Here is a 26,473-nt window from a genome sequence, read left to right on the forward strand (position 1 = left end):
TATTCTCTTCCAGAGCTCTGCTACATCAACCCGTCATAAGGAATTTGTTGTGCCAGTGGTAAATGGCCTTCCTTGGTCTAAACATCCATTGAACAGCTGTAGCACACTTGTTTTTGTCGAACTCCAACACACAGAAAGCTCGCTCCGCACCTGAACTCCCCATGTTTGCAACTAGCGCTTACTATCGTCAAATTACCAAACTACGCTGTGGTGGTATACAGAAGTAAAAAATTCAGGGTTTCTCTTCAAAATGACATATGTATGATATCTGTACAATGTTTGGTTCTTGTGCAGTAAATAACTGAAAATGTTCTCGGACTTTATGTACAATCTGTATATTCTTTACTGTCATTTCTTGTTAACAATATCAGCTTATTCCCAAGAATAAGCAGCTTTCACTCAGTTAATATTTGGCAGAAATCAAACCTGCATTTGGATCGGACTGCCGTAACTCTTGTGCAAAAAGGTGTGCAGTATACCGCTGCATCCATTTTCAATAATCTTAGGAGCAATCCATGTGCTTTCAAATCAAAACTGAAGAGTTTCCTCATGGGTCACTCCTATTCTGTCAAGGACTTCCTTGAAATGTTAAACTTATTCTTGCTGTACTGTTGATTGTGTTTACTTAACTTCATGGCTTGACTTCTTTTGGGCTCATACACATTTTATTTTTATCTGTTATTACTTTTATGTTGTAATTTCATGTACTGACATGTTCCATGACCTCGGATTTTTGCTCCTCAATTTGGTCATACAGAACTTGACGTGTAAATAAATAAATAAGCATGTGATGCAGTTCTCCAGTCCTAGGTGGTACTGAGTCATGAGGGGAATGCTCCTCTGTGGCTAGATGGTGGGACTTCAGGAGGTGGTGGGTGACTAGATTGATAAGGCATGGGAGATATACAGGGCTATTACAAATGATTGAAGCGATTTCATAAATTCACTGTAGCTCCATTCATTGACATATGGTCACGACACACTACAGATACGTAGAAAAACTCATAAAGTTTTGTTCAGCTGAAGCCGCACTTCAGGTTTCTGCCGCCAGAGCGCTCGAGAGCGCAGTGAGACAAAATGGCGACAGGAGCCGAGAAAGCGTATGTCGTGCTTGAAATGCACTCACATCAGTCAGTCATAACAGTGCAACGACACTTCAGGACAAAGTTCAACAAAGATCCACCAACTGCTAACTCCATTCGGCGATGGTATGCGCAGTTTAAAGCCTCTGGATGCCTCTGTAAGGGGAAATCAACGGGTCGGCCTGCAGTGAGCGAAGAAACGGTTGAACGCGTGCGGGCAAGTTTCACGCGTAGCCCGCGGAAGTCGACGAATAAAGCAAGCAGGGAGCTAAACGTACCACAGCCGACGGTTTGGAAAATCTTACGGAAAAGGCTAAAGCAGAAGCCTTACCGTTTACAATTGCTACAAGCCCTGACACCCGATGACAAAGTCAAACGCTTTGAATTCTTGGCGCGGTTGCAACAACTCATGGAAGAGGATGCGTTCAGTGCAAAACTTGTTTTCAGTGATGAAGCAACATTTTTTCTTAATGGTGAAGTGAACAGACACAATGTGCGAATCTGGGCAGTAGAGAATCCTCACGCATTCGTGCAGCAAATTCGCAATTCACCAAAAGTTAACATGTTTTGTGCAATCTCACGGTTTAAAGTTTATGGCCCCTTTTTCTTCTGCGAAAAAAAAACGTTACAGGACACGTGTATCTGGACATGCTGGAAAATTGGCTCATGCCACAACTCGAGACCGACAGCGCCGACTTCATCTTTCAACAGGATGGTGCTCCACCGCACTTCCATCATGATGTTCGGCATTTCTTAAACAGGAGATTGGAAAACCGATGGATCGGTCGTGGTGGAGATCATGATCAGCAATTCATGTCATGGCCTCCACGCTCTCCCGACTTAACCCCATGCGATTTCTTTCTGTGGTGTTATGTGAAAGATTCAGTGTTTAAACCTCCTCTACCAAGAAACGTGCCAGAACTGTGAGCTCGCATCAACTATGCTTTCGAACTCATTGATGGGGACATGCTGCGCCGAGTGTGGGAGGAACTTGATTATCGGCTTGATGTCTGCCGAATCACTAAAGGGGCACATATCAAACATTTGTGAATGCCTAAAAAAACTTTTTGAGTTTTTGTATGTGCGTGCAAAGCATTGTGAAAATATCTCAAATAATAAAGTTATTATAGAGCTGTGAAATCGCTTCAATCATTTGTAATAACCTTGTATTTGTGTACAAGGTTATGAGGGTGATGATGGTCTGTGAAGGCCTCATTGAGACCCTTGGTATATTTTGAGAGAGACTGCTCATCACTACAGATGTGATGGCCATGGGTAGCCAGGCTTGTATGAAAGAGACTTCTTGGTATGGAATGGGTGGCAACTGTCGAAGTGGAGGTGGTGTTGGTGGTTGGTAGGTTTGATATGGACACAGTTACTGATGTAGCCATCTTTGAGGTGGAGATCAACGTCAAGAAAAGTAGCTTGTTGGTGTGAGGGGGACCAGGTGAAGTGAATGGCGGAGTTGAGGTTCTGGAGTAATGTGGATAGGGTGTCTTCGCCTTCATTCCAGATCACAAAAGGTGTCATCAATGAATTTGAACCTGGTAAGGGTGAACTGCACAGGTGGAAACTCACCCCGCAATATATCCTATGTTCCCGTAACCCTCCTGGCCCCAACCTTAGTCATTGTCCTTCACCCACCTATCCCCTTCCCTGTTCCCACTCCACAGCCTTATATTCTACAAGTGCACACACAGTCTTTTTACTCCTCGCCCTTTCCACCCCTCGCCATGTAACCTTCCGATTGCACCTAGCTGCCCTACCGTTTCTCCAACTCATCTCTGGTGCCTGTATGCTCCCACAAACAGTACTGCATTGTTCCTGCTCACCCTCCCCCTCCCTGCCCCACTACCCAATTGCTTCTCCCATCATGAGCACTTGCTCGTATCCTGGCCCCAGCAGCCAGAGGCAGTGGTCATTTGTGTGTGAGCTGCATTTGAGTGAGTGAGTGAGTGTGTGTGTGTGTGTGTGTGTGTGTGTGTGTGTGTGTGTGTGTGTGTGTGTTTATTGCCTATTTTGGAAGAAATAAATGTTTAGTAGTATTTTTGTTGTGCCTCTCTGCAACTCAACATGCCCACTATATGGTGAGTAGCAATCTTTTGTGTTCATAATATTGTCATTGAAATGTGGAAGATACCATATTTTTGTGTAGATGATGACTGTCCTGAGTCATATGTAGTAGAAGTACCTGCGTAGAAACAGAGCTTTGCTGGAGTTTAAGATTCAGTTCCTAAAACATGTTGCACATTTTAGATATAACTATTTTAATGCAATCATGAATTGATTAACTGGAGAAAGTTGAAACAAACACTAAAAAAGTCTCTGAGGAAAAACTAAAACTGCCCAATAAAGCAAAATATGGCCTCCAGCGTGACTTAAGTGTGGTACGTGTACAGCTGCAACCACAACCCATTCTTTGATCATACATTTTGCTGTTAAAGTAACCATCTTTTCCAATTATTTTTTAACACCTGATGGATTTGAATCCAGTGCATTTGCATGATCCGACTGTGAACCTTCATGCACATACATGAATTCTTTCCTTTCCTGTCGATAGCGTCAGTTGCTGGCAGGCAGCAGTTGAGTGAGAGTGGGTAGTGCTTGCATCGGTTTTTCATTGCAAGGGAAATGATGGAGCAACAGCCAGGTAAAAACCATTCAGAAGATTCAAATTGCTTTTGGTGCAAGGCTGTGGGCATAATACAGATTATGGCGTGGTACAACTGGTTTAAAGATGGCTGCACATTGGTGGAGAGTAAGCCACACCCCCATTCAGCTGTCAACAAGCCAGAATGACCAGGTGGACACTGTGGTGATGCCGGACTGTCGTGTGTCTATCAGAGAAGTTGTGGAAAAGGTGGTCATCAGCACTTTTTCAACATATTTCATTGTGACTGAAGATTTGGCCATGAAGAAAGTGTCGGCGAAATTTGTGCCTAGGCTGCTGGCAGTGGAGCGAAAGCAACTTTGTGTTGAAGTCTCATAGGACAGGCTGGATTCCACAGTTACCCTGACTTTATGAACCCCATAATCACTGGTGATGAGTCCTGGGTGTAAGAGTACGACCCAGAAACCAAATCCCAATCATTACAGTGGAAGCATTCCTTGTCATCAAGACCAAAGGAGGCCTGACAAGTGTGCAGAAACATCAAAATGATGCTGACTGCTTTCTTTGACTCCCGCAGTGTAGTACACCACGAGTATAACACTCATCAAAGAGTACCACAGGGATGTCCTCCATTGCATATGCGTTGCGGTGCAAGAGACCAAACTTGTGATCAACAGGAAATTGGCATCTCCATCACAGCAATGTTCCAGCACATTCCTTGTACTTTATTCAAATGTTTTTGGCAAAAAACCAAATTTGTGTGCATCAACAGGCTCCTTACTATCCTGATTAGGCCCCTCTGCGACTTCTGGCTGTTCGCCAAACTCAAGAGGTCATTGAAAGGAACTCGATTTCAGACAGGAGAGGACATTGTGGGAGCAACGACAGCCAAGCTAAAATCTGTTGTGAAAGAGGCTTTTTCGGTGTGCTTTCTAACAGTGGCTGCACTGCTTAGGAGAAGTGTGTGGAGTCCAATGGGAACTATAAGGGGCATTCAAATGAAACCCGGTCACTAGTGTAAAGTAGCAGAAATGATTTTACTAACTCAAAATTGTAGTTATACACAGTACACATACTAAAAAATAGTTGCCACAACTGTTGGCACATTTATCCCATTGCGACAGTAGCCAGTTGATTCCACCCTTGAAGAAGCTACTAGGCTGCTGTCAGATCCATGCCTGGACACAGTCACACACTTCATCATCCATTGCGAATTGATATCTGTGAATAGCTTGTTTTAGAGGTCCAAACACATGAAAGTTACACGGTGAAACGTCGGGACTGTATGGTGGGTGTTCCAGCATTTCCCACCGAAACTGGTGCAATGTCATCTCCACCACATTGGCCTTGTGTGGGCGGGCATTATCATGCAGGAGGATAATGCCATTGGACAACATGCGTCAGTGTTTTGACTGGATGGCTTGTCTAAGGTTCTGTAAAGTGTCTTGATAACGTTGGGCGTTGATGGTGGTTCCTTGTACCATGAACTCGACAAGTAGTGGGCACTTGTGCTCAAAAAAGGAGGAGGACATCATGATCTTAGCAGAACTCTTGTGCACAGCTGTTGATTTCTTTGGAGGTGGTGAAGTTGCATGTTTCCAATGCTTGTTCTGACACTTGCTTTCCAATTCAAAATGGTAACAGCACGTTTCATCACCTGTGACAATACGTGACAGAATGCTGTATTCCTCCTCATGATAACATTGCAGATGACTCAAAGACAGTGCCACTCGAGTATTGCTTGGTGGGGAACCCATTGCACACAGATTTTTTGATAGTTAAAGTGTTGGTACATTATGGTGTGGGCGGTGCCATGCTAATACCCAGTAACCAATAGATCTCGTTGATGGTGATTCTGCGGTTGTCCAAGACAAAAGCATTCACTTCCGCAACCATGTCAGGTTTGATGACACGATGAGCCTGTCCAGGACGAGCATCGTCTTCCAGTGACTCGTGCCCCTCAAGGAATCGTTTGTGCCATTCCACAACACTTGAACTACTCAGACTGTACTCACCATACACAGTCTTCATCCATCGATACATTTCACAGCCTCCAACTCCCTCCACCACCTAAAATTAAATCACTCCTCCTTGTTCTTGCTTACTCGCCTGCATGTTCCGTAGTGGACAATAAGTTGTGTGACCACCATCTCTTTGGTGTGAAATCACAATGGCACAATGCAACATCAGATAGTGTGCACCTGTCAGTCTCTCTACCAATAGGTGGTGCCACCTTATGTGTAAGGCAAAGATAGACGCACTGACCAGATTTCATTTGAATGAACCTCATACTTTGATGGTGATTAGGTGTCCAACACTCCAGGTAGGCCATTTTTTTCCCAGTCACAGGTCAGATAATTTCCTAACAGATGTCTTATGTACAAAACTGAATTGATGTGTCCCATAATAATAATGATATTATTATTATTATTATTATTATTATTATTATTATTATTATTAATGGATCAATCTTCTGCTGGATAACAAGGTCAGGATTAGGATTTGATTAAGTTACATCATCTTTAGTTTCCAGTATTGTTATTAGATACAAAATGTAGCTTGGATACACAAACGAGTAGCATTTCAACACAACCATACAAAGTAGGTGGCAGTAACACCCTCTGAATTCCCTGTTTAAGGAAATATTGAGCATTAGCTTTATCATTCAGAAACCACATTTAAGTACCGGTTGGTTGTGAGAAAATTGTGATATGACTCGTGCATTGAGAAACATGTATCAAAATTAGATAGAGGTAGGATCACATGGCTTATCAAGACTGTGGTTTATCATTCTACAGTATTGCTGCTCACAATTACTGGGATCCTATGGCTGTCATGCAGATATGAAAATGATTTATTCAGATTGGCCACACTCAAGTCATACAGAATCTCAAGAGCTCCATGTGACAATTTCCTGACTGGACAGACATATTGGCCACTCTGCCATGCAGAATCATGCAATTACGCCATGTCCCATGAGGCAGGAAAGGGGCGTGTACACAGCAAAACACGGATAGTGCGATGACGTCTGGAGCACTACAGACTGTCAGCATAGCGACCATTGCTGTGGCTTTTATTGACACAGAAGAAGAGACTGTGGAGTACTCAACAACAGCAGTCGACACCACACTGTCTTTTCAGGTGGGTCCAAGTTTTGTGTACAGCATCATAATGGACATATCAGTGTGTGGAAGCTCTGAGAAGAATTAACATTGCTAGATTGCATTCATCATGCACCTGGTGTGGTACGTTGTGCCATTCAACACACAACATGACTGTGCCTCTGGTTTGCGTAGCCAGTAATTTGGACATCAAATTTCTAATTTCTGGCATGTTGAGGTTAGCAAATGCAGTCTGTCTTCGAGGTCTCTATGATGATATCTTTCAGCAAGATAATGCATGACCACGTGTTGCCCACGCAACAGTGACATACCTCAATACAGAGGTCAGTAAATTCTCTATATCTCTTATGTACGTAAAACATCTGGTCATGGATTGCCAATAGGCTGGCACACACCATTTGTCACTCACTGGAGCTATGAACTCTGGCGTAAAGTTGAAGCAGCATGGAATGACACACAGGGTGCCCATAATTAAAGTCCCAGTTTGAAAACACCGTAGAAAGAGAACCACTGCTCAGAATGAGGTCGAATTTGAATAGCATATAATCAGGGGCCCAACATGACTGTCACCATGCAGGATTGTGTGCTGCTGATAAAGCTCTTATAAAAGAACAGTGACTGTGCACCAGTAGCCCAGCTAGAAGTTCCGGACACTCAAGGATATGAAAAAAGGCAGTTGTCCGATGTCTACTAAGGATCTGGAGAAAATGATTACAGAATTTGAAAGAAAGGTCATTTTGAAGTACAATGTGCCAGAGGGAGGAAAGCATTTGATCCAACATCTGTTGAGGATATGGCCACAGCATTGCAGGAGTTGTCGAGCGGTAGTGTGCAAACGTACAGTGCGCAGGGAATTGCCCAAACATTAGACGTGCCTGCAAGCATGGCCCTTAAAATCATATGAAACATTCTGCACTGCTGTCCATACAAAACCACCCATGTTCAGGAGTTGCTACCTCATCATTCCAAGCCTCCAACTGCGTGGGTAGGATCACTTTTGAAGCAGTCGCTGCAGAGGAATTCAGAAATGCTAGAATTATAAACTGTCATTTCCTGCAGCCTAGCCATCCAAATCACCTGATCTTAATTCTTGCAACTTCTGCTTAATCCTTACAACTTCTTGCTGTGAGGTTATCTGAAATATGTTGTGTTCAGTGCTCCTATTATGAGCATAGCTGAATTGGAGGCACACTTTCTGAAAGTGACACCAGAAATATTCCAATCTGTAGTGCAACATGCTGTTTCTCAATTTACACTTGTGGCGGGAAACAATTGAAAGGCATATGTAACATGTCTTTCACCAGTCTCATGATAACTAGAAACTAATGTCATTTTACTTTTTTGTGGTTTTTGGCCTCGGGATAATTAAAAACCAACTTTTCCCATCCATTGTGGTACAAACTTGCTGTGGTGAATGGGCTTTTATAATGAACAGTGCCACAACTGTTGACTGTGAAACTTGTTCAGTCATGCTCATTGAGCAGTACGGATAGTGTATTGTGCAATTCAACCGCAACCCATCATATTGCGATTCATCTGTCATTTGTAGCCCACACCATTTACATTAAGAGTCAATAATAAGCTATTCAAATTTAACATCATTCTGCGCAGTGGTTGTTTCCACAGCGTTTTGAAAAGTTCTACTCAGTGTCTAGCCATGTTAGAGCCATTGTTGCTGCTACAGGTAGCAGCTCTGGGTACTAAAATTGCATCCTGTGCATTGGCAAATGACACACACGTTTAACCATGTATTAATCCTACTCTATACCGTGTATGCACAACAATTAAAATGTTGTTTTGACAATTCTTCTAAATGCTGTAATTTTAATGGCCAGCAGTGTACTTGTTTCTTTGATCCAGTAACATTTCTGATAATTAATAACTTTTGAAAACATTACTGGAAATCAACAGTGATATGATAGATGATTAAAATACTAATTAGTCTTGATTTGTGATAATTTTGAGGGAACTGTGGGACTTCCACATGTGCACAGCATTACAGAGGTTAATCTGCATGAAGTTACAATGAAAGGGCACTGATAAATAGGCAGTCACAGTGGTACACAAAGCAGTTCTGTATGAGGTCACTCGTCGAAAGATGTGCTGCAGTCTGTCAGTGTTGTAGGGTTATGGAGTAAAGACTAAGGCAGAAGTAAACGGTTACATTTGGTTTGCTGTGTTTGATCAGTAATGCATTTCAGTAAAGACTGTAAGGCAGGGGTGTAGAGACTTACTGATCCCACAGGCTGCAAACCAATCCCTCGGACTATGTACGGGGGGAGATATTCCGAAGTGGGATCCCCCTGCCTCAATTTCAGTCAGTGCCTCACAAGGACAAAGTTCTATATGGGTCCACCCTCTACTTTCTGGGGGGTATGAAGGATGAGTAAAAAAGTTTACAAGAACAAACGATGAGGGACAGGCCATTGTAAGATCGATGAGGGCCGCTCTGTGTCTGTATCATTTGAGAGATGTTCAAGACAGAAGGGTAGTGTGTCACCACCATTCAAGTTGTGTACAACGGCAGAGTTTGAAACTTCATGACAGAGAAGTTACAGTTGTCAGAGGATAGGCTGTACACACTCATTCGCAAGTTCTTAGAAGATATATAAGAAGCATAGGTGATGGAAAGATTGATAAGTAGCCCCGTGCTCCTGCTCTGCATCCACAAGTCACTGTGCAGTACCTACTACAAAGTACTTTCTACAAGTACCAGTACAGCACCACAACATCCTATTCTATTCCATTACAAATGAAATGGGCATACCTGCTAAAATCTCTCTTTGATCCGTATGTGAAATATGCAACAAGGTCAGTAGAATTCTTGTACAGTCTACTTCAAATAATGGTTGTCAAAATTTATCCATAGGATTTTATAAGATCCATAATATCTTTCTTTAGGAGAACACAATTTAAATTTCTTGTCCATCTCTATTACAGTTTCTTATGTGCTATACTAGCCTGTTAGGCGCAGAAGCTTGTTTCTTAATTCACTGAATAAATGCTGTCAATAACGTGATAAGGATCTCAAACGCTCCGAGTACTCCCCTAGAATTGGTCGCACAAACATCTTCTGTGCAGTTTCGTTACAGAAAGCTCTGCACTTTCCTACAACGCTTCCATTTGTCCTCCCTGCTACTGACTTTTACTTCATTTTGTAAAACTTCATAATTTTACCCATCTGTATTTAAACAATGAAAGAGGCTCCAGAAGTTTACCATTAATCTTGTAATTGTATGCTAGTGGATTCTTTCTGCTGTTTTATTGATATTGTCTGTTTCCCAGTTATTCAAAGTCTTGCCAGGAGTTAAAGTTCACATTTCTCCAAACCCATTTCATACTATAGGACTTGTATGCTCAGTAACACGCACAACAATTCTAATGGCATTTCATCCATCACCCGAAAGTCTGCTATAACATCTTAAATATTGCTGTTGAAATGAGTAGTGCAAGCTGGTGTGACATTCTCAGAAAAATCCCGTTTCTGATTCCAATGGTGTAGGCAGAATGAGGAATCTGAGAATTACAGTGAACAAGATGTCATGGGCTGCACCAACATTATGACCACCCCAAAAACACCACTCCACATGGTTGCAGCAGAGCCAATGACATGGTAACAGTACTTGACTGATGTAGTGGAGGGATGTATGTGGCTTTATGCCAATGGGAGCCACAACTTAATTTGTTAGGGCTTCACCTTTTTCACAGAAGTATCTGAGTAGCTCAGACAGTGGGAGATAAGTCATTACACAAATCAAAATATATATGGTAAGCTTAGGACACTACCAGGAGACATGTAGCTCAGAGTGTGCCACTACTCATGCATTTTACTGCTATCTACTTCGTCTTATCCTTGTCCACCCATGGCAAGAAATTCCTACCATTTCACATCTTTTGATGTCTTGACTTTAATGCTAACAAAAATTACAACAGAATATGTGATTGTTTCTTAACAGTTATTTTATAAAGCCCAAACATATTTGATTATATTTTCGAGTATGACATCCAGCTCGTAGCTACTTAGGAGCAAGTAACTCAAAATTAAGACAGTTTTGATTCTATAGTCTATAGTGTGGGTGCTATGAGATAACTTGTACTATATTTTTGCTTTCAGAAAATACTACAACACTGTCTCAAAAATGTTGTATGGACTTGCGGTCTTTGCTTTGTGCTATGGCCCATTGTCACTTTATGTAATGAGTCCTGTATTGGCAACAGCAGTTGCTATTGTTACCATTCACCAAATGTTCTTCCCATCTTCTTCATCAATGTGATATTTGATGTTTAACATATAGACGTTATTTTCGTGTGTTCTTATATGTGCTTTTTTGCTACTTAACAAAGACTGTACAAAATTTGTAACAAAGAACAGATGTGATATTTATATGTTTGTTATAGAGATGTATTTGTAGTATTCATGGATTGTGAATTAGATACTAAATATTTATAGGTAATTTATATTTTGTGTAATGTGAGAGTAAAGCAGAATTATGAGCAGTCTTGCCTCAATATTTTTTAGAGCACTTACTTTACCATTTGCTTCCTTTTCCCTCATATTCCTTGGTGCAGTGCAAAAATAGAAATGTTTTCTCTGGTTCGCTAAACATCCTGATAAACTTCAGCTTTCAACTCCTACAATTAGCTCTACAGCATTCCACCACATTAAAATCAAGTATGTCACTAAAATAAACACCAGATCAAACATGCTCAATCTGTTTGTGTCTAACTCAGTGGTGTTAAAACTTCTCGACAGATTAAAACTTTGTGCCTGGTTTGGCCCCTTCATGGACTTTTCCCAGTGTGAGGCTCTCTGCATGCCATGATTAAATGTGAAGTAGCACGGTTCTTGCTCTCACTTGCACTAGAGCAAATATCAAGTACAAAGATGAGTGTTGCAGGGATGTGCAGTGGTAAATGGAAATACCTGAGCGGACAGGTCAGTCACTGGCAATTTCAGCAGACATTTGTGAAGGGGGAGAAAAAAAAAAGTATGATCCAATGCAGAAATTACATGAAAAGCACGCATGAGGATTGGCAGAAGAGGAGTAAAAGTGTGTGTTTGGGACAAAGATAGCAAGAGAGACCGAGAACAAATTATCGATGTCACAATGCACTGTTCTTTTTTCTCTGCACAGTCTTCATCTGTGCACACTACTCAAGCTTCTTCATGTAGCTTCTTCATGTAACAAAGGGTGTGAAATATTTGGCCAGTAATAAACTCACCCAAAAAACAAATGATTTAATGTGGTGGTGTGAACTCTTGTTCCACTTCTAACTTTATACAGTATGAATGGCATTTGCCTTATACTTTCTGTATTTAAATGTGCTATAAAAGGTGTTGGAAAGTGGTACTAATTCCCCAACTGCATCATTCAGCAGCTGTTCATTGGTAAAGACTTTACATTTATGTAAATATGTATCTGTTAAAAGAAGGTTATATGTCTTGTAACTCATCGTCATCAGCCATTTGACATCCAAAGCTGGATAAAGGTGTCCTCAAGGCTTTTTCATGTTATACATTTCTGTGTGTTCTCCTGCATGTTTTCTGATGTTATGTATGACCTTCCTTCAGGTCACCGTGTTAGTCTTTTCTGATCTTTTGGAAGCCAGCAAAGAACTTAGTCTATATCTCATCAATTTCTTTGGCTACACTTCCTGCCAATATCCATTTCATTTTCATTACATTTATAATTATGTCTCCCTATTCCACACTATTTCCTCATACATTTACTTGTTTTCCTTTCTCTTTTAGAAATTCCTGTCACACAAATCTCCCCTGCTCACTGAGCAACCTTAGTTATGATTCTCCTCCCCCCCCCTCCCCCATTTTAATATCCATGTCTCCCTGTCACAAGTCAAACATGGTAATACACACTGATTGTAAACTTTAAATTTCTTACTTTCTTACATACTGAATGTTTAGTTTGGGACCCTGTTTAGTAGATCAAAAGCATCCCACATCATTTTTACTCCTCCGTTTATTTCTTCTCCTGTACAGCCAGATGTCATTTTCAGCTATCATCAATAGGTTTTACAATTTTAGTGCTACTTTGTAATATTTTTTTATTTATGTATTGGTTGGTTGATTTGGAGGAGAGGACAAAAGGGCGAGGTCAACTGTCCCATGTCCCAGCAGATTAGGGAAGGAAGTTGGCCGTACCCTTTCAAAGGGACCACCCTGGCATTTGCTTGAAGTGATGTAGAGAAATCACACAAAGCTGTTTCATGATGGCCAGACATGAGTTTGAACTGTCATCCTCCCGAATGCGAGTCCTGTGTGCTAACCACTGCGGCCACCTCACTAGGTGTTTATGTATTCATTATGTGTCTAAATGTAGCTTTTATTTCCTAATACATAATATCCAAGTATAGGAGGGTCACTCAGAATTGTTGGAGAATGGACTGCCATTGTGCATTTCTGCACTTTGGAGGACAGCTGTTGGGATGGGATTCCATTTATGTTCCTAACATGATATCTCACTGCCATGGGCATTAAATTAGACAGTAAACATATCTGCATAATTGATTTTTATTATTTCAAAGTTGATTTGCTTGTGAATTTGTGTCAACAGTGATTTGCAGCAAGACAATTTTGAACAAAATGCATTTTTTGCTCAGTAATTAAAGTAAGATGTTCTGCATGTACTAACATGATTAGAGTTGCAATTCTCTATGACAGATAAAATGACCAGTCAGTGACGTGCGGAAAGTCTCACTCTTCCAATATTTTGGAGGCACATCTGTGTCTGGCATCATGATAGGTGGAGCCATCGGGTATGTCACTGCTGGTAGTGATTAAGGGAACTCTGCAGGCACAGTGGTACTTCAGACATCCTGCACCCTCATGTGTTACCTCTCATACGACAGTATTGTGATGCCATTTTTCAACACAATGATTCTGAGGTGCTCCTATGGCCAACAACATTTAAGGCGGTTTCCGGCAACTAGAGAAAGCAATGTGGTGCTGGTGTGCAAGACTCACATGTCCCCTTCATCATTGGACTTACTTGGAGGTGCTTTGCCGATCTTCTTCTAAGGATAGCTGGCTGTGACGATCTGCCCAACTTCTTCTCCGAAGATATGATGCAGTTTGGAGGAATTTTCTCTACTCTTTATTGTGTACACTCAGGATACTTTTAAATCAACCCTACTATATTTCACTTCCACAAACAGAACACCACATAACAGTTTCACATCAATGAATCATATTTCGTAAATTCAATGACTGCCAGTCCATCAGAAACTATCGATTACTTTTACAATAAATAAGGATCCAAAAAATCTCTCAAGGTTTTCACAAGTCCACCATCTGCAGCTCTAGAGAGTCAGTAAGTAAGTACGTAAGAAAAAGTAAGCGTCTTTTTGTTTGTTTTTCACAATTCAACTGTTCCTAATAATGACTGTCATAGCACCGTCACGGAGTAAGGCACTTGCTACTAGTGCTGAACATGTAACTTCTGTGATGAGCGAGACAACCACTTGCCCACGCTGATCAACCGTTCACCTTATGGCATTCTCTTGACACACGTCCACCTTGCGCACACATAAAAGCAGCGCGAGGTAGACACTCTCCCGTTTTTCACGCTTGTACATAAAATATCGGGTGTTCGAGATGGTGGAAAGTGGAGGGTCTCTAGAATCTGCGTCGAAATTCTTTAGATACTACATATCCCTCCCCTTAGCTCGAACACTCGATATTTTATACATATTCAATATGTACATTGACATCATACTTAATAACAACCCACTTCTTTGAGATATTCAGTTACTCAATTCTTGAACTTCACAGGGTAAGTTCCCTCTTTCAATTCCACTCGTAAATTCCAGGTGTCATGGACCCTTGAACATTTTATCTATCCTATACAGCTTTCTGTGGTTTGGAGGAACTCTGGAGAAAATTTGGAACAGTACTTGTCCCTTACCTATGGGTTGATCCTATGGGTAACCTTTATCCTGCCATTCTAATAGGTACACCCCTTTCATCTTCCCCTATTCTATGGTACAGGTCAATACCCTTCTTGGTGCCCCTGCCTGCACAGGATACATCAGTCTCTCCTTGGTCTGCCTATTTGCCCTTTTTGAAGAGAATTTGGTGTAGGAAAATTAATATGGATGTAACACCGAACACAACTCGGAATCTGACAGTTGTCACTCCGCCCATTAAGACAGAACGTTAACATCCTGGGGTGTATACAACATTATATCTCCCTTTTTTTTCTCCTGTTGTAGGATACACTAAAAATAAGGTTTTTGGGTGGATTGCCAATTGTACTTGGTAAGGCCCTATGTACTTTTCAAAAAAAATTGTGTTTCCATCTTCAGGGCAGACCTCTGAAGATGCTGTTTTACTAGGTCATCGATCTTATACTGAGGTTCGATAGTCTTCTCGTTATGTTTATTTACTCGTTGTTGTGCCCTATTACTTCCAAAGGTGTTAATCCAGTTGATAAATGTGGTAATTGATTTAAAATAAGCTCAAAGTCTCTAATTTTTGTTGCCCATGACGTATGTTCTTTATGGCAGTATGTTTGGCATGACTTCCCAATTTCTTTCATAACCCTTTCACACAGGTTAGAAGATGGATTATAGTTGGAAATTCCCAAGCTAGAAATTCTTTAATCTCATTACTAGTGACCTGTTGTCCATTGTTGGAAAGGAACCGCTTCGGTTTTCCTATCTCGAGAAAGTTTTGTTGCAGACAGTGTATTATTGTTGGTGTGTGTGCTTTCTTTATAGGGTACAACTTAACATACTTCGAGCAACATTTCTATGAGGACAAAAATGTAAGCCACTCCTCCCTTTCCTTTTGGAATTGGTCCAAAGAAATCTGCAGCTGTTAGATCGTGTAACGCTTTAGGGATGATTCGATACATTTTATATTTACGTGAGTGTTACCCTCTTTTACCTTCTGACATATTTCACAAGTTTTAATGACTGATGCTATTCTATGTCCTAACTTTTTAAAGTAGTAGAACTTATTCAAATGAGCAGTACATTTCTTTACACTGAAATGCCCATACCCCTTATGAATGTTCCACACTAACTTGTCTTCTACCAAATTCGGTATACATAAACGCCAATTTTGTGTTGTCTTGCTGTCTTTCCAGAACAAATTATGTCCTACAGTCTTCCACTGTCCATCTTGATTAGGAGGCAACAACTTCCTAATACACATAGAAATATATCTGTAAAATAAGGATCAAGTTGGATGTTATTTGTTATTTTCTGAGCCAATTCTTGCACTTTGTTGGTGGATATCCCAATGTTAAAAAATTAATTGTAAGAATTACTCTAGGTCCTTCTGTATGCTTTAGTTTATTATATTTATTTAGGGTGCACGTGTCCAGTATTAGCCGCACACCTCCTGTAGCCTTTTTCACTACTACCAAAGGATTGTTTATAACACTCATACTGTGTTCTATTATTTTGTTGTCTATCATTTTACCTATCTCCTCCTTAACCACTTCCTTTAAGCTTTCCGGTATCGGATAAGGTTTACAATAAAAATGGAGTATCATCTTTGATCTTAAATTTACATACGTAATCCCTAATGCTACCTGGACTATCAGAAAATATCATTTCATATTCTAATGGTATTTTGGTTAAATCTGATTTTTGGTCGTTGGTTAATACTAGGGATTCATTTACTATATTTCGTATGTCAGCTCGATGTGATGCATGACTTACGTTTTCCATTTTGGTGACAATTGCGCTGTCACTGTTAATTGCAAATGCTGGAGTTCAGTTGTTTGTTTACCAATATAACTGTCTGCTATAAACTTAACACAATATTTATCCTCACTTAGTCCAAAATAAAGACAACTCTCTTTAAAATTCAATATAAAGTTAAATTCTGACAGCCAATCTAGGCCAAATAATACCTTTCTATTGATGTTATCGACACTAAAGGTGACTGACGAAATGGGACATTCCCAATGTTGCAGTTTACCTGAGTCTTGTGTCTGACAACTTTGCTCTTTGTTCCTGTAATACCTACTATGTATACTCCTGTTACTGGTAACAGTGGTAAGTTATGTTTAGTTTTGAATGCATTAAAGAATCTACTAGAAATAAGCGACACTTCACTACCAGAATCAATAAAGATATTGACTTTGAAATCCTCTACTTTTCCAACTATAATCAGTTGTGGATTAACTGTGGTTATGCCAGGTTCCTCTAGTTGTAACCATTCTTTTGTTGGTACTTTATGTGTAAAGGAAGGATAATTATTATGAGGTTTTCTTCATTATTGGTAATTACTGGCTGGTTACCGAATCAAGGTATTACATTTCCATTTTGATCTCTATTATTACTGGGTACAAATTCCTGTGTAGTTACTGGGCCTATATTCGAAGGTGGATGTCTTTTTTTTATAATTGTCGTTACCACTATTCCGACTATATCAGTGTACTCTAGCTAAATTAGTTTCAGGTCTTTTAAAATTACTATTGCTATTATATTTCTTCATTATTGGTAATTACTGGCTGGTTACCGAATCAAGGTATTACATTTCCATTTTGATCTCTATTATTACTGGGTACAAATTCCTGTGTAGTTATTGGGCCTATATTCGAAGGTGGATGTCTTTTTTTTTATAATTGTCGTTACCACTATTCCGACTATATCAGTGTACTCTAGCTAAATTAGTTTCAGGTCTTTTAAAATTACTATTGCTATTATACGCCCGCTACATAATATGTCTTTCCTAGCGTAAGTGGGTAATTGCCTTATCAAAATTCTTACCAATCCCGCTTCCTCCATGGGTTTATCTAAATATTTTGCCCTTGTTAGATGCCAGTCCAAATATTTTCTCATCGTACCCATGTATTGTTATAATACTTTGGGTCCCACAAATCAGATATTAACTTTTCTTGGGCACTTATTGACCAATACTTATCCTTAAACTTTTTCTGAAAGTCCATCCAAGACGAGAAATTCTCTATATTCACTGTGCCCCACTCTGAGGCCTCTCCTGGAAGGTAACCTACAGCGAATTCTATCTTTTTTGCGTCTTCCCAATTCTTCAACAAGGCTTGATTAAACTGTTTCGAGAAATGGGTTGGGTGTACGTCTCCATCTGGTTTAAATTTGGGAAATTGTCTGGACAATCGAGAATTTGCTTCCCATTGTAAATCTGTCACCAGCTCGCTAGTCAACACCACATTCGGTGAAGCCACTCTTTTCTCTACCTTATCCTGGATAAGTTTAAACTCTTTCCACAAATCATCCGTGCCTCTCTTAGCATCATTAAGTTCTGAAGCTAAACAAGCTGCAATGTTGTCTGGGTTTACCCTTTCAGCAACTTTTCAGTCAATTATTTCCTCTACCTATTCCTCCAGACCACTTATATTTATGGTGTCTGAGGTTGCTAGCTTTTCTTTAAAATTTCTCTCCATGTCATCGACTCGAGTGTTGACACTTGCAAATTGTGATTAACTTAGTCTGTCTTTCTATGCTATCATTTAAGGTTTGTAGTCTTTGTTTCACTGCATCGAATGTAACATTATACACACACACTGAAATTATCCTAACTTTTCATTAAATTCAGACTCTATAGTGTTAAAATTATCTTCAATATCATATTCTAATTTCTGCGTCAACTTCTGAAACTGATCATCCTACTTATGGCTAAAATCTGCAAACATCTGATTTATTTGGACAGTTAAGGAATTACTTAACTGATTCTTTAAATCTAATCAACTTAGAATTTAGAGCTTCACCCTGTGCTTCTAACTTTTCATTTAAAGTGGCTGTACTGGGCTTCTGGTTATCCAACTTAGCACTTTGGTCATCTACCCTAGCATTCAGTTCTTGTCTCTGGTTGTCTAATCTAGCATTCAGTTCTTGTCTTTGGTTATCTAATTTAAGGCTTAGTGATTTAATTACATTTGCTACCTCAGTCCAATCAGACATTTCCTTTGTTACAGTCATTGCCATGGCTGGCTCTGAAGCTTCCCCAACTTTCTGAATACTATCCATCTCTCTACTTTTTTTTGACCTTGTAATCATCTAACCTAAAATACAATATTATGTACAATACATACACTCACAGTTTATAGTCCCTCTTTCAACTTTATCAAACAGTTATTGGTTTTCGCTCACCCGTCGTAAAGGTCTAGGCTTTGTCGGTGAGCAGGTGTAGGATCGGCACCGGTGAACAACATGGGCAGTGGCAGCAACAAACGAAGGTTGCGGCGTCGGTGCCCTGACGCAAAGTCAGCAATGGTCAACAGCAGTTGCATACGGCAACGGCAGCTGGTTACTGCGTATACGTTAGCTGGGTTGTCCAAGTTGGTCCCGCATGTTCTACCAGGGGACAGATCTGGGAATGTGTAGAGCCTCGAGAATTTTGACGCAAATTCTAGGGACCCTCTGCTTTCCACCATCTCGAACACCTGGTATTTTACGTACGAGCGTGAAAAACGGGAAAGTGTCTACCTCACACCGGTTTTCTGTGTGCGAAGCTGGGTCAACACCAGAACATCTTAGTCAAACTATTCTCTGCATCTTCGTTTGTTCAGTGCTTTCTAACTTTTTCACTCCTTTTTTCTTTTAGGCAGAATGCAATTCTGCGTAACAGTTTCTTTATCTTCTTATCTCAATTTCTGTCGTAAAATTTCTCCTTTCTGAGTCCTGATCACACATTCTGGCAGTTTCCGGAGACTACAGGAAGCAATGTGGTGCTGGTGTGCAAGACTCACATGTCCCCTTCATCATTTGACTTACTTGGAGGTGCTTAGCCGATCTTCTTCTCAGGATAGCCGGCTGCGACAATATGCCCAACTTCTTCTCCAAAGATATGATGCTGTTTGGAGGAATTTTCTCTACTCTTAAAATTATTGCATGCATCAGGATACTTTTAAATCAACCCTCCTTTATTTCACTTCCACAAACAGAACACCACATTACAGTATCACATCAATGAATCATAGTTCGTAAATCCAATGACTTCCGGTCCGTCAGAAACTATTGATTACTTTTATAAATAAATACAGTTTCAAAAATCTCTCAAGGCTCTCACCAGTCCACCATCCGCAACTCTAGAGTGTCAGTAAGTAAGTAAAAGTGTCTTTTCTTTTACACAATCCAACTGTTCGTAATAATGACTGAGATAGCACCATTATGATGTAAGACGCGCTTGCTCCTAGTGCTGGTCATGTAACTTCTGTGACGAGCGAGGCAACCACTTACCTGCGCCGATCAACCGTTCACCTTGTGGCATTTTATTGACACACATCCACCCTTCGCACACAGAAAACCGGTGTGAGGTAGACACTTTCCCGTTTTTCACGCTCGTACGTAAAATACCAGGTGTTCAAGATGGTGGAAAGCAGAAGGTCTCTAGAATTTGCGTCGAAATTCTCAAGGCTCTACACATTCCCAGATCTGTTCCTTGGTAAAACATGCGGGACCAACTTGGAAGTCAACTCCACCCAACTGTCAGCACCCAGAATATCAAGTACCAGTTACAAAAGCTGTGGGCCAGCTTCCCTTAAGAGAGGAAACAATGGCTTTACAACACTATTCCTAACTGAAACTGCGTATGCATCCAGGCCCTGGGGGCTGCAATGTCATACTAATGAATGGTCTCATTCTGTAAAGTTCTTTATAAACTTGACTTGATTCTGTAATCACTGAAATAAAATCACATACTTTCTCAACCCATGAAGTTTTATTTCATTTCCTCCTCCCCTTCTGAGCACTTCACTTTTTTATTTAGGCAGCATATAAGGGTGGATGAGAAGGTTCAGTGTTTGGAATTATGTGAACACATCTCTATAGTTTTAATTCAGGCAGATCAAAATAAATATCCAGCAACACAGCTGGTGATAATACAGCTTAATCAATCACACAGACTGAGAGCATCTAGTAAACTTCCTTTTTAATATATGATGATGAACTATAATTCTTCCCATACATTTATTTCAAACTCCAGCAGTTGGTTATTGATAATCTCAAGAACATCACCACCTAATTTGCTGGAACATTACAGTCCACAATTTTCTAGGTAATTTACAAAATATAAATTTTGTTCAACATAAATAATTAATATCCATTCTTTCAAGTCCCTATTTCTACATCTTCATTGCAAACCACCTTAGGGGGTGTGGCAAAGAATGTGCCTAGTACCACTATTATTTCTCCCTGCCCTCTTCCAGTCTGGAATTGTGTGCGTGTTTTGGGAAACATATGTATGAGCTCTAATTTATTACTGTAGTCTATTGGTGCATTTGCAACTATAAACTGCAATACAGAATTAATGTTCAGTTGTTGCAGAATAATCTCCACTTGACATAGTGTCGCGCTTTCATAAAAGAACTCAAATTTCTCATGAGTAATATGTAGGCAGAACGGATACTGTCGACATTTCAATAGTGACCCTCATGGCAGTGCACAATGTCTCTTCTGTAGTATTTGTCAGTAGAGTTTGTTGAGCATTTCCATAATTCTCTCACACTATCTCAGTGATCTCGTTTTGATACAGACCATTCTTTGTTGTGCCTTTGCTTTCTATTCTATTAATCCAACGTGGTAAGGATCCCAAACTAATTAGCAATACTCAAGAATATGCTAAACAAGCATTTTGTAAATCACTCTTGTCATGTATGAAGCTATTTCTTTTAGGTCCTTTCATCGAATGTCAAACTGGCATATGCTTTTCCTACCGCCCTAGTTTTAAGTGGCCATTCTCCTTTAGGTTGCTCCTAACAGCTCCTGTTGGTTATTTAATTTTTTTGGCTCCAGTGATTTTTCACCAACATTGTAATCAACCAGTAATGAATTGACACGTCTATTTATGCACAGTATGTTATATTCACTGTCATCTGTCAACCCTGCATCATGTACTGATCTGTTGCATTTGTTCTTGCATTTTGCTACAATCTTCGAGCATTGCAACCTTCCTTTAGACAAGAGTACTGTCTCCAAACAGGCTCACAAAGCTTACTTGTTATCCACAAGAATATTTGTATATTCTGTAAACTGTAATGTCAATTTCGTACCATCCCACAAATCTTGTCTGAGACTCAGTAAGCCCATACTTTGTTCCCTAAACAGCAGTACAGAACTGTACTGAATGCCTTCCTGAAGTCAAGGAACTCAGCATCAACCTGGGTGCCGTTGTCTACTATGATCTGGATCATGTAGACAAACAAACTGAGCAGACAAACTGCCTATTGGCTTCTGTCTCGGGTTCTTCAGCCGACGTTCATCTAATGATTTTTCTGACGTTTCACCAGCACGAGTGGCTGGCATTGTCAAAGCTTCACCCTCCATTGCCGGTGGTGAACTGGAGCCGAGCTCGTGGCCGCAGATCCGACGCAGCATATCACACGGAATACGAATCAATTAATCAAGGCGTCTTCTCTGCTGGCGGACATACAGAAAAACCTGTGCAACACAGAAGCCCTACCACCTCGGGTGTATGGATTACCCAAGATCCATAAGAACAACATTCCACTGAGACTGATCGCTAGTGCTCCTGGCTCACCGACGTATAAACTGGCCAAACACTTGGCCTCTCTGCTCCAGCCACACGTGGGGAAGACCGACACATACATAAAGGACTCAGGACATTTCATTGAGAAGCTGAAGAAACTGAAACTTGCACCAAATGACATCCTGGTCAGCTTTGATGTTGTGTCGTTGTTTACGAAAGTACCACTCAGTGACGCTCTGGAGCACATCGGTTCCATTTTCCCGCAAGACATCAAAACCTCTTCCATGCATGTTTCACCACGAGCTATTTCACGCGGAATGGCGATTTCTACGAACAGCTGGAAGGCGTCGCCATGGGTAGTCCTCTTAGTCTAGTGGTGACCAACTTCTTCATGGAACAATTCAAAGCTCAGGCACTGGACTTGGCGACTTGCAAACCTAAGGTGTGGTACAGGTACGTCGATGATACTTTTGTGGTGTGGAGCCATGGTGAAGAACAGCTCGGTGACTTCCTAAGACACTTGAACAGCCTCCATACCAACATAACATTTACCATGGAAGTAGAAAAGGACAAGAAACTATCATTTCTAGACGTGCTGGTCACAAGGGACGGCGAAAACCTGGGACACAGCGTGTATTGAAAACCGACACACACAAACTGATACCTGCACAACCATCTGAGCCAGAAAAGGGGCATGATTAGTACACTCGTAATGAGAGCAGGACGAATTTGTGAGCCGCAGCACCTCAAATGAGAAATGCAACACCTGGAAAGTGTTCTGAGGAGCAATGGGTACTCCAAAAATTATATTAGAAGTGTAACAGAGCCAAACACTCGGTGAAGTAAGGAATCAGGAAAATAAATGTCGCGTACGGCCTTTCTGCCATACATTCCCAGAGTGACGGGACAGAATCGGCCGTATATTGCGCAAACACAGCGTAAAGACGATTTTCAAACCAACAAGGAAGATCAAAGAGTGTCTTAGATTGGCGAAGGAGAAAAGGGACCCACTTGCAATGTCGGGAGTATACCGTATACCATGTATGTGCGGAAAAGTTTATGTTGGAATGACTGGAAAATCAATTAATAACAGGATCAAAGAGCACAAGCGACATTGCAGGTTGGGGCAGGTGGAGAAATCGGCCGTGGCAGAGCACGCACTGAATGAGACCGACCACGTAATAAAATTCGCAGACACGGAAGTTCTGGCTGTAGAGAAGCACTATCACACGCGCTGGTTCAGAGAATCTGTAGAAATACAAAAATACACGAACAGTTTCTACAAGAGGAAAGCCTTAAGGTAAACATATCCCGTCTTCCTGTGCTGCAGCAAATGACCGTCGCAGCTAGGAAGAGGAGAACTGCACTGGAAATAACCGCGGAGAAGCTCTCGGATGTTGGCCGCCTGGTACATATAGTCTGCGCCCGCGACCTCGGCTCCAGTTCACCACCGGCAATGGAGGGTGAAGCTTTGACAATGCCAGCCACTCGTGCTGGCAGAAAAATCATTAGATGAACATTGGCCGAAAAACCCGAGACAGAAACCAATAGGCAGTTTGTCAACAAGTGGCCACGAAAGCCTTAACAATTTTGTAAACTGAGCAGAGTTTCACGAGTTCTCTGATTGCAGTATTCATGGTAATTTTTGTTCTCCAAAGACATAATGAGTGAGCACAAACAAACTGACATCAGCAATCCTGGCCTTCATTGTTCCAGTAACATACGATTTGTATGTTGAACAGTGGCTAGCATCCATGGATCTACATCTGCTGCCTGAACATTTGATGTTGCTGCTACTTGCTACATAGTCAGTGGGTATCCCAAAAGAACCTCATAAATAACAATATATTAAATGCATATATTTCCTAATACATTTGTCAAGGCTTATGAGACACTAAATGGTCATAGACCTCTTTTACCATGTCAAATGGTTCTCACTACAGACTTAATTACTAAAATATTCTGTACCCTCACAAGGTAAATGATGAACCATGCAGCTGCGTCTTTCCCAAAGTCGTTCATCTAACTAAAGTGGAAAGATGTTCAGACAGGCACAATTGAAAGACACATACATGAAACTTTCGGCCACAGCCTTCAGCAGCAAACGAGAAACAAACACCATTCATATATAGAAGAAAGCACACATGACTGCCAACTGTGGCCCTAGCTGCTGGTCACGTGCGCGTGTGGTATGCATGCTTGTGTGTATGAACGGTGTGTGTTTCTCTTTTGCTGATGAAAACTGTGGCCGAATGCTTTGCATAAGTGTCTTTTAATTTTGGTGGTCTGCAACTTAATTGTGTCTTCTTTACGGTAAGTAGTAATCTATCTTTTCCTGCATTGTTGATATTTCTACCTGGAGTTTCCATTGTTTGATTTTAATGTGGAGAGAGGAAGGAGAATGGACTAAAGACTGACCTGCAGGTGAATAAGGTAGAGTAGCAAGCACAAAGAGGGAAAATGTTCCCATAATACAGTTTGTATGCTCACTGGATGCGAAGATCGCATGCATTACTATGTGTCTCAAATCAAGACACTATTGCACCCAAATACAGTCCGGACAATGACAATCTGATTTGTAATATAAAAAAATAAAAAAGACTTTTTTAAAACTGTTTACTTGTGAAACAATCCTTGAACAAATATCACAGAAGGCAGTTCATGGAGCCTTCACCAAGTTTTTGCATGCCTTGGTGCATACAAAATGAAGATAGAACATGAAGGTAATTGTCTGTAAACATCACATCTTTTTAACTTCCTTAAAACTTTAGGAGTAACTGTATTAAGAAATATTTGCTGTAAGAGTCACATAAGCTTTGGAACAGTTTCTTTGCAGCAGACCTGGCATGGACTGATTAGTATTCTGTAGAAGCATGCATTGGCATTACCATTAGAGAAAAAAGAATGTGGACATTGCTGTAAAAATGTTGTAGATTTGCCACTAACAATATATGTCATGCAGGAATATTTTTTTTATTTTTTACCCCCTTTGCTGTGCATGAATCTGCATGAAGATCAGGTTGCTGCTGTACAGTACTGCATGGAAAGTAATAAGGAAACAGCAGCTGCACTCCTACTATTCACAGGAAGGGCAAATTTTAACTCCTGCTTACTTTAGACCCATGTATTGAGCCGATGAGTGCAGTAGCACTTTCCTGTATATATAATTGTCTAAGAGGGAACCCGTTGCACCAAACAAAATACTCGGTAGTTGGAACTGTCATCTATGAATTGTTGAAAATCCTCACGCCACAGTTGACACAAGTCATTAACACAGATTTTGCCTGTAGATGACTGATAGCAGGCATTACAAAACTTTGTGCAATGATGTCAACCAGCATAGAAGCTGGTGAACACTATTTAGATCATTTGTTTATTGTGGCACGTTGTGCAAGTTGTGCATGTAAATAAAATTACCTACAAAAATGCATCCAATTAGATTTTTATCATCTGCAGCATACAGGCAGCAGTATATGAAATTTACACATTTTCACTTATAATTTTTTACTTATCCACTTCTGGATTAGGGTTTTTTATCACAAATTGTTACATTTGCCCTTTTTTCATCTCTGAAAGATTGGAAACATACTGTATATACAGTCAACTTAATGGCTGACCATTCAAAGTGCACATTTTGGCTCAAATGCACTATAAATTTAACAAAACAGGCAACCATAACCACATTTTTCTGTAAATTTGTACAATTTTCTTTCGAATTCATTGATGACACATTATTTTAGTCTTCATACAACTGATTTCCATACTAAATATCAAATTTGTTCCATTATGTCTCAAAGTTTGCCTGAACTAAAGACAAATAGTGCATTATCATAAGAATGAAGGTGGTGTAGATATTCCCCATTAACATAAATTGCTTGTTTATTTCAGTTTACATATCTGACATCTTTTCTGGTTGCTGAAACTAGTACTGGTGATACAATATCTTCTTGCCAGACTCCTCTTAGACTTTTTAATTTCCCACCTTTGTGCTGAAGTGTAATGAAATCTGAAATATTGACATACATATTCTTAACGTGTAGGATATACAGTATGAAGGAGCCGACAGAAGCGTCCGATCCCACGCGTCAGCTTTGACCTGTGACGTAAGGGTGTTGTCGTGTGTGACGTCATGACGGCGCAGAGTTTGGTTTGTGGGTGTGGCGTGTTTGTAGATGTCGTCGTGTTGTGGTTTATTGTGCTCTCTGGTGGTATGTTCAGG

General features: G+C 40.5%; 1 protein-coding gene across 1 annotated transcript in view; it reads left to right on the forward strand.

The window, feature by feature from the left end:
* LOC124591983 (GPI inositol-deacylase) overlaps nt 1-11,312 on the forward strand; it is a 173,336-nt gene extending 162,024 nt beyond the window's left edge. Inside the window, exon 15 of the mRNA XM_047131785.1 lies at nt 10,930-11,312. Coding sequence (XP_046987741.1) covers nt 10,930-11,089 — 160 coding nt within the window. The 3' untranslated portion in view covers nt 11,090-11,312. The remainder of the gene's footprint in view (nt 1-10,929) is intronic.
* The last annotated feature ends 15,161 nt before the right edge of the window (nt 11,313-26,473 follow it).

The sequence above is a fragment of the Schistocerca americana genome, chromosome 2, assembly GCF_021461395.2.
Source record: "Schistocerca americana isolate TAMUIC-IGC-003095 chromosome 2, iqSchAmer2.1, whole genome shotgun sequence".
NCBI classification, from domain to species: Eukaryota; Metazoa; Arthropoda; class Insecta; order Orthoptera; family Acrididae; genus Schistocerca; species Schistocerca americana.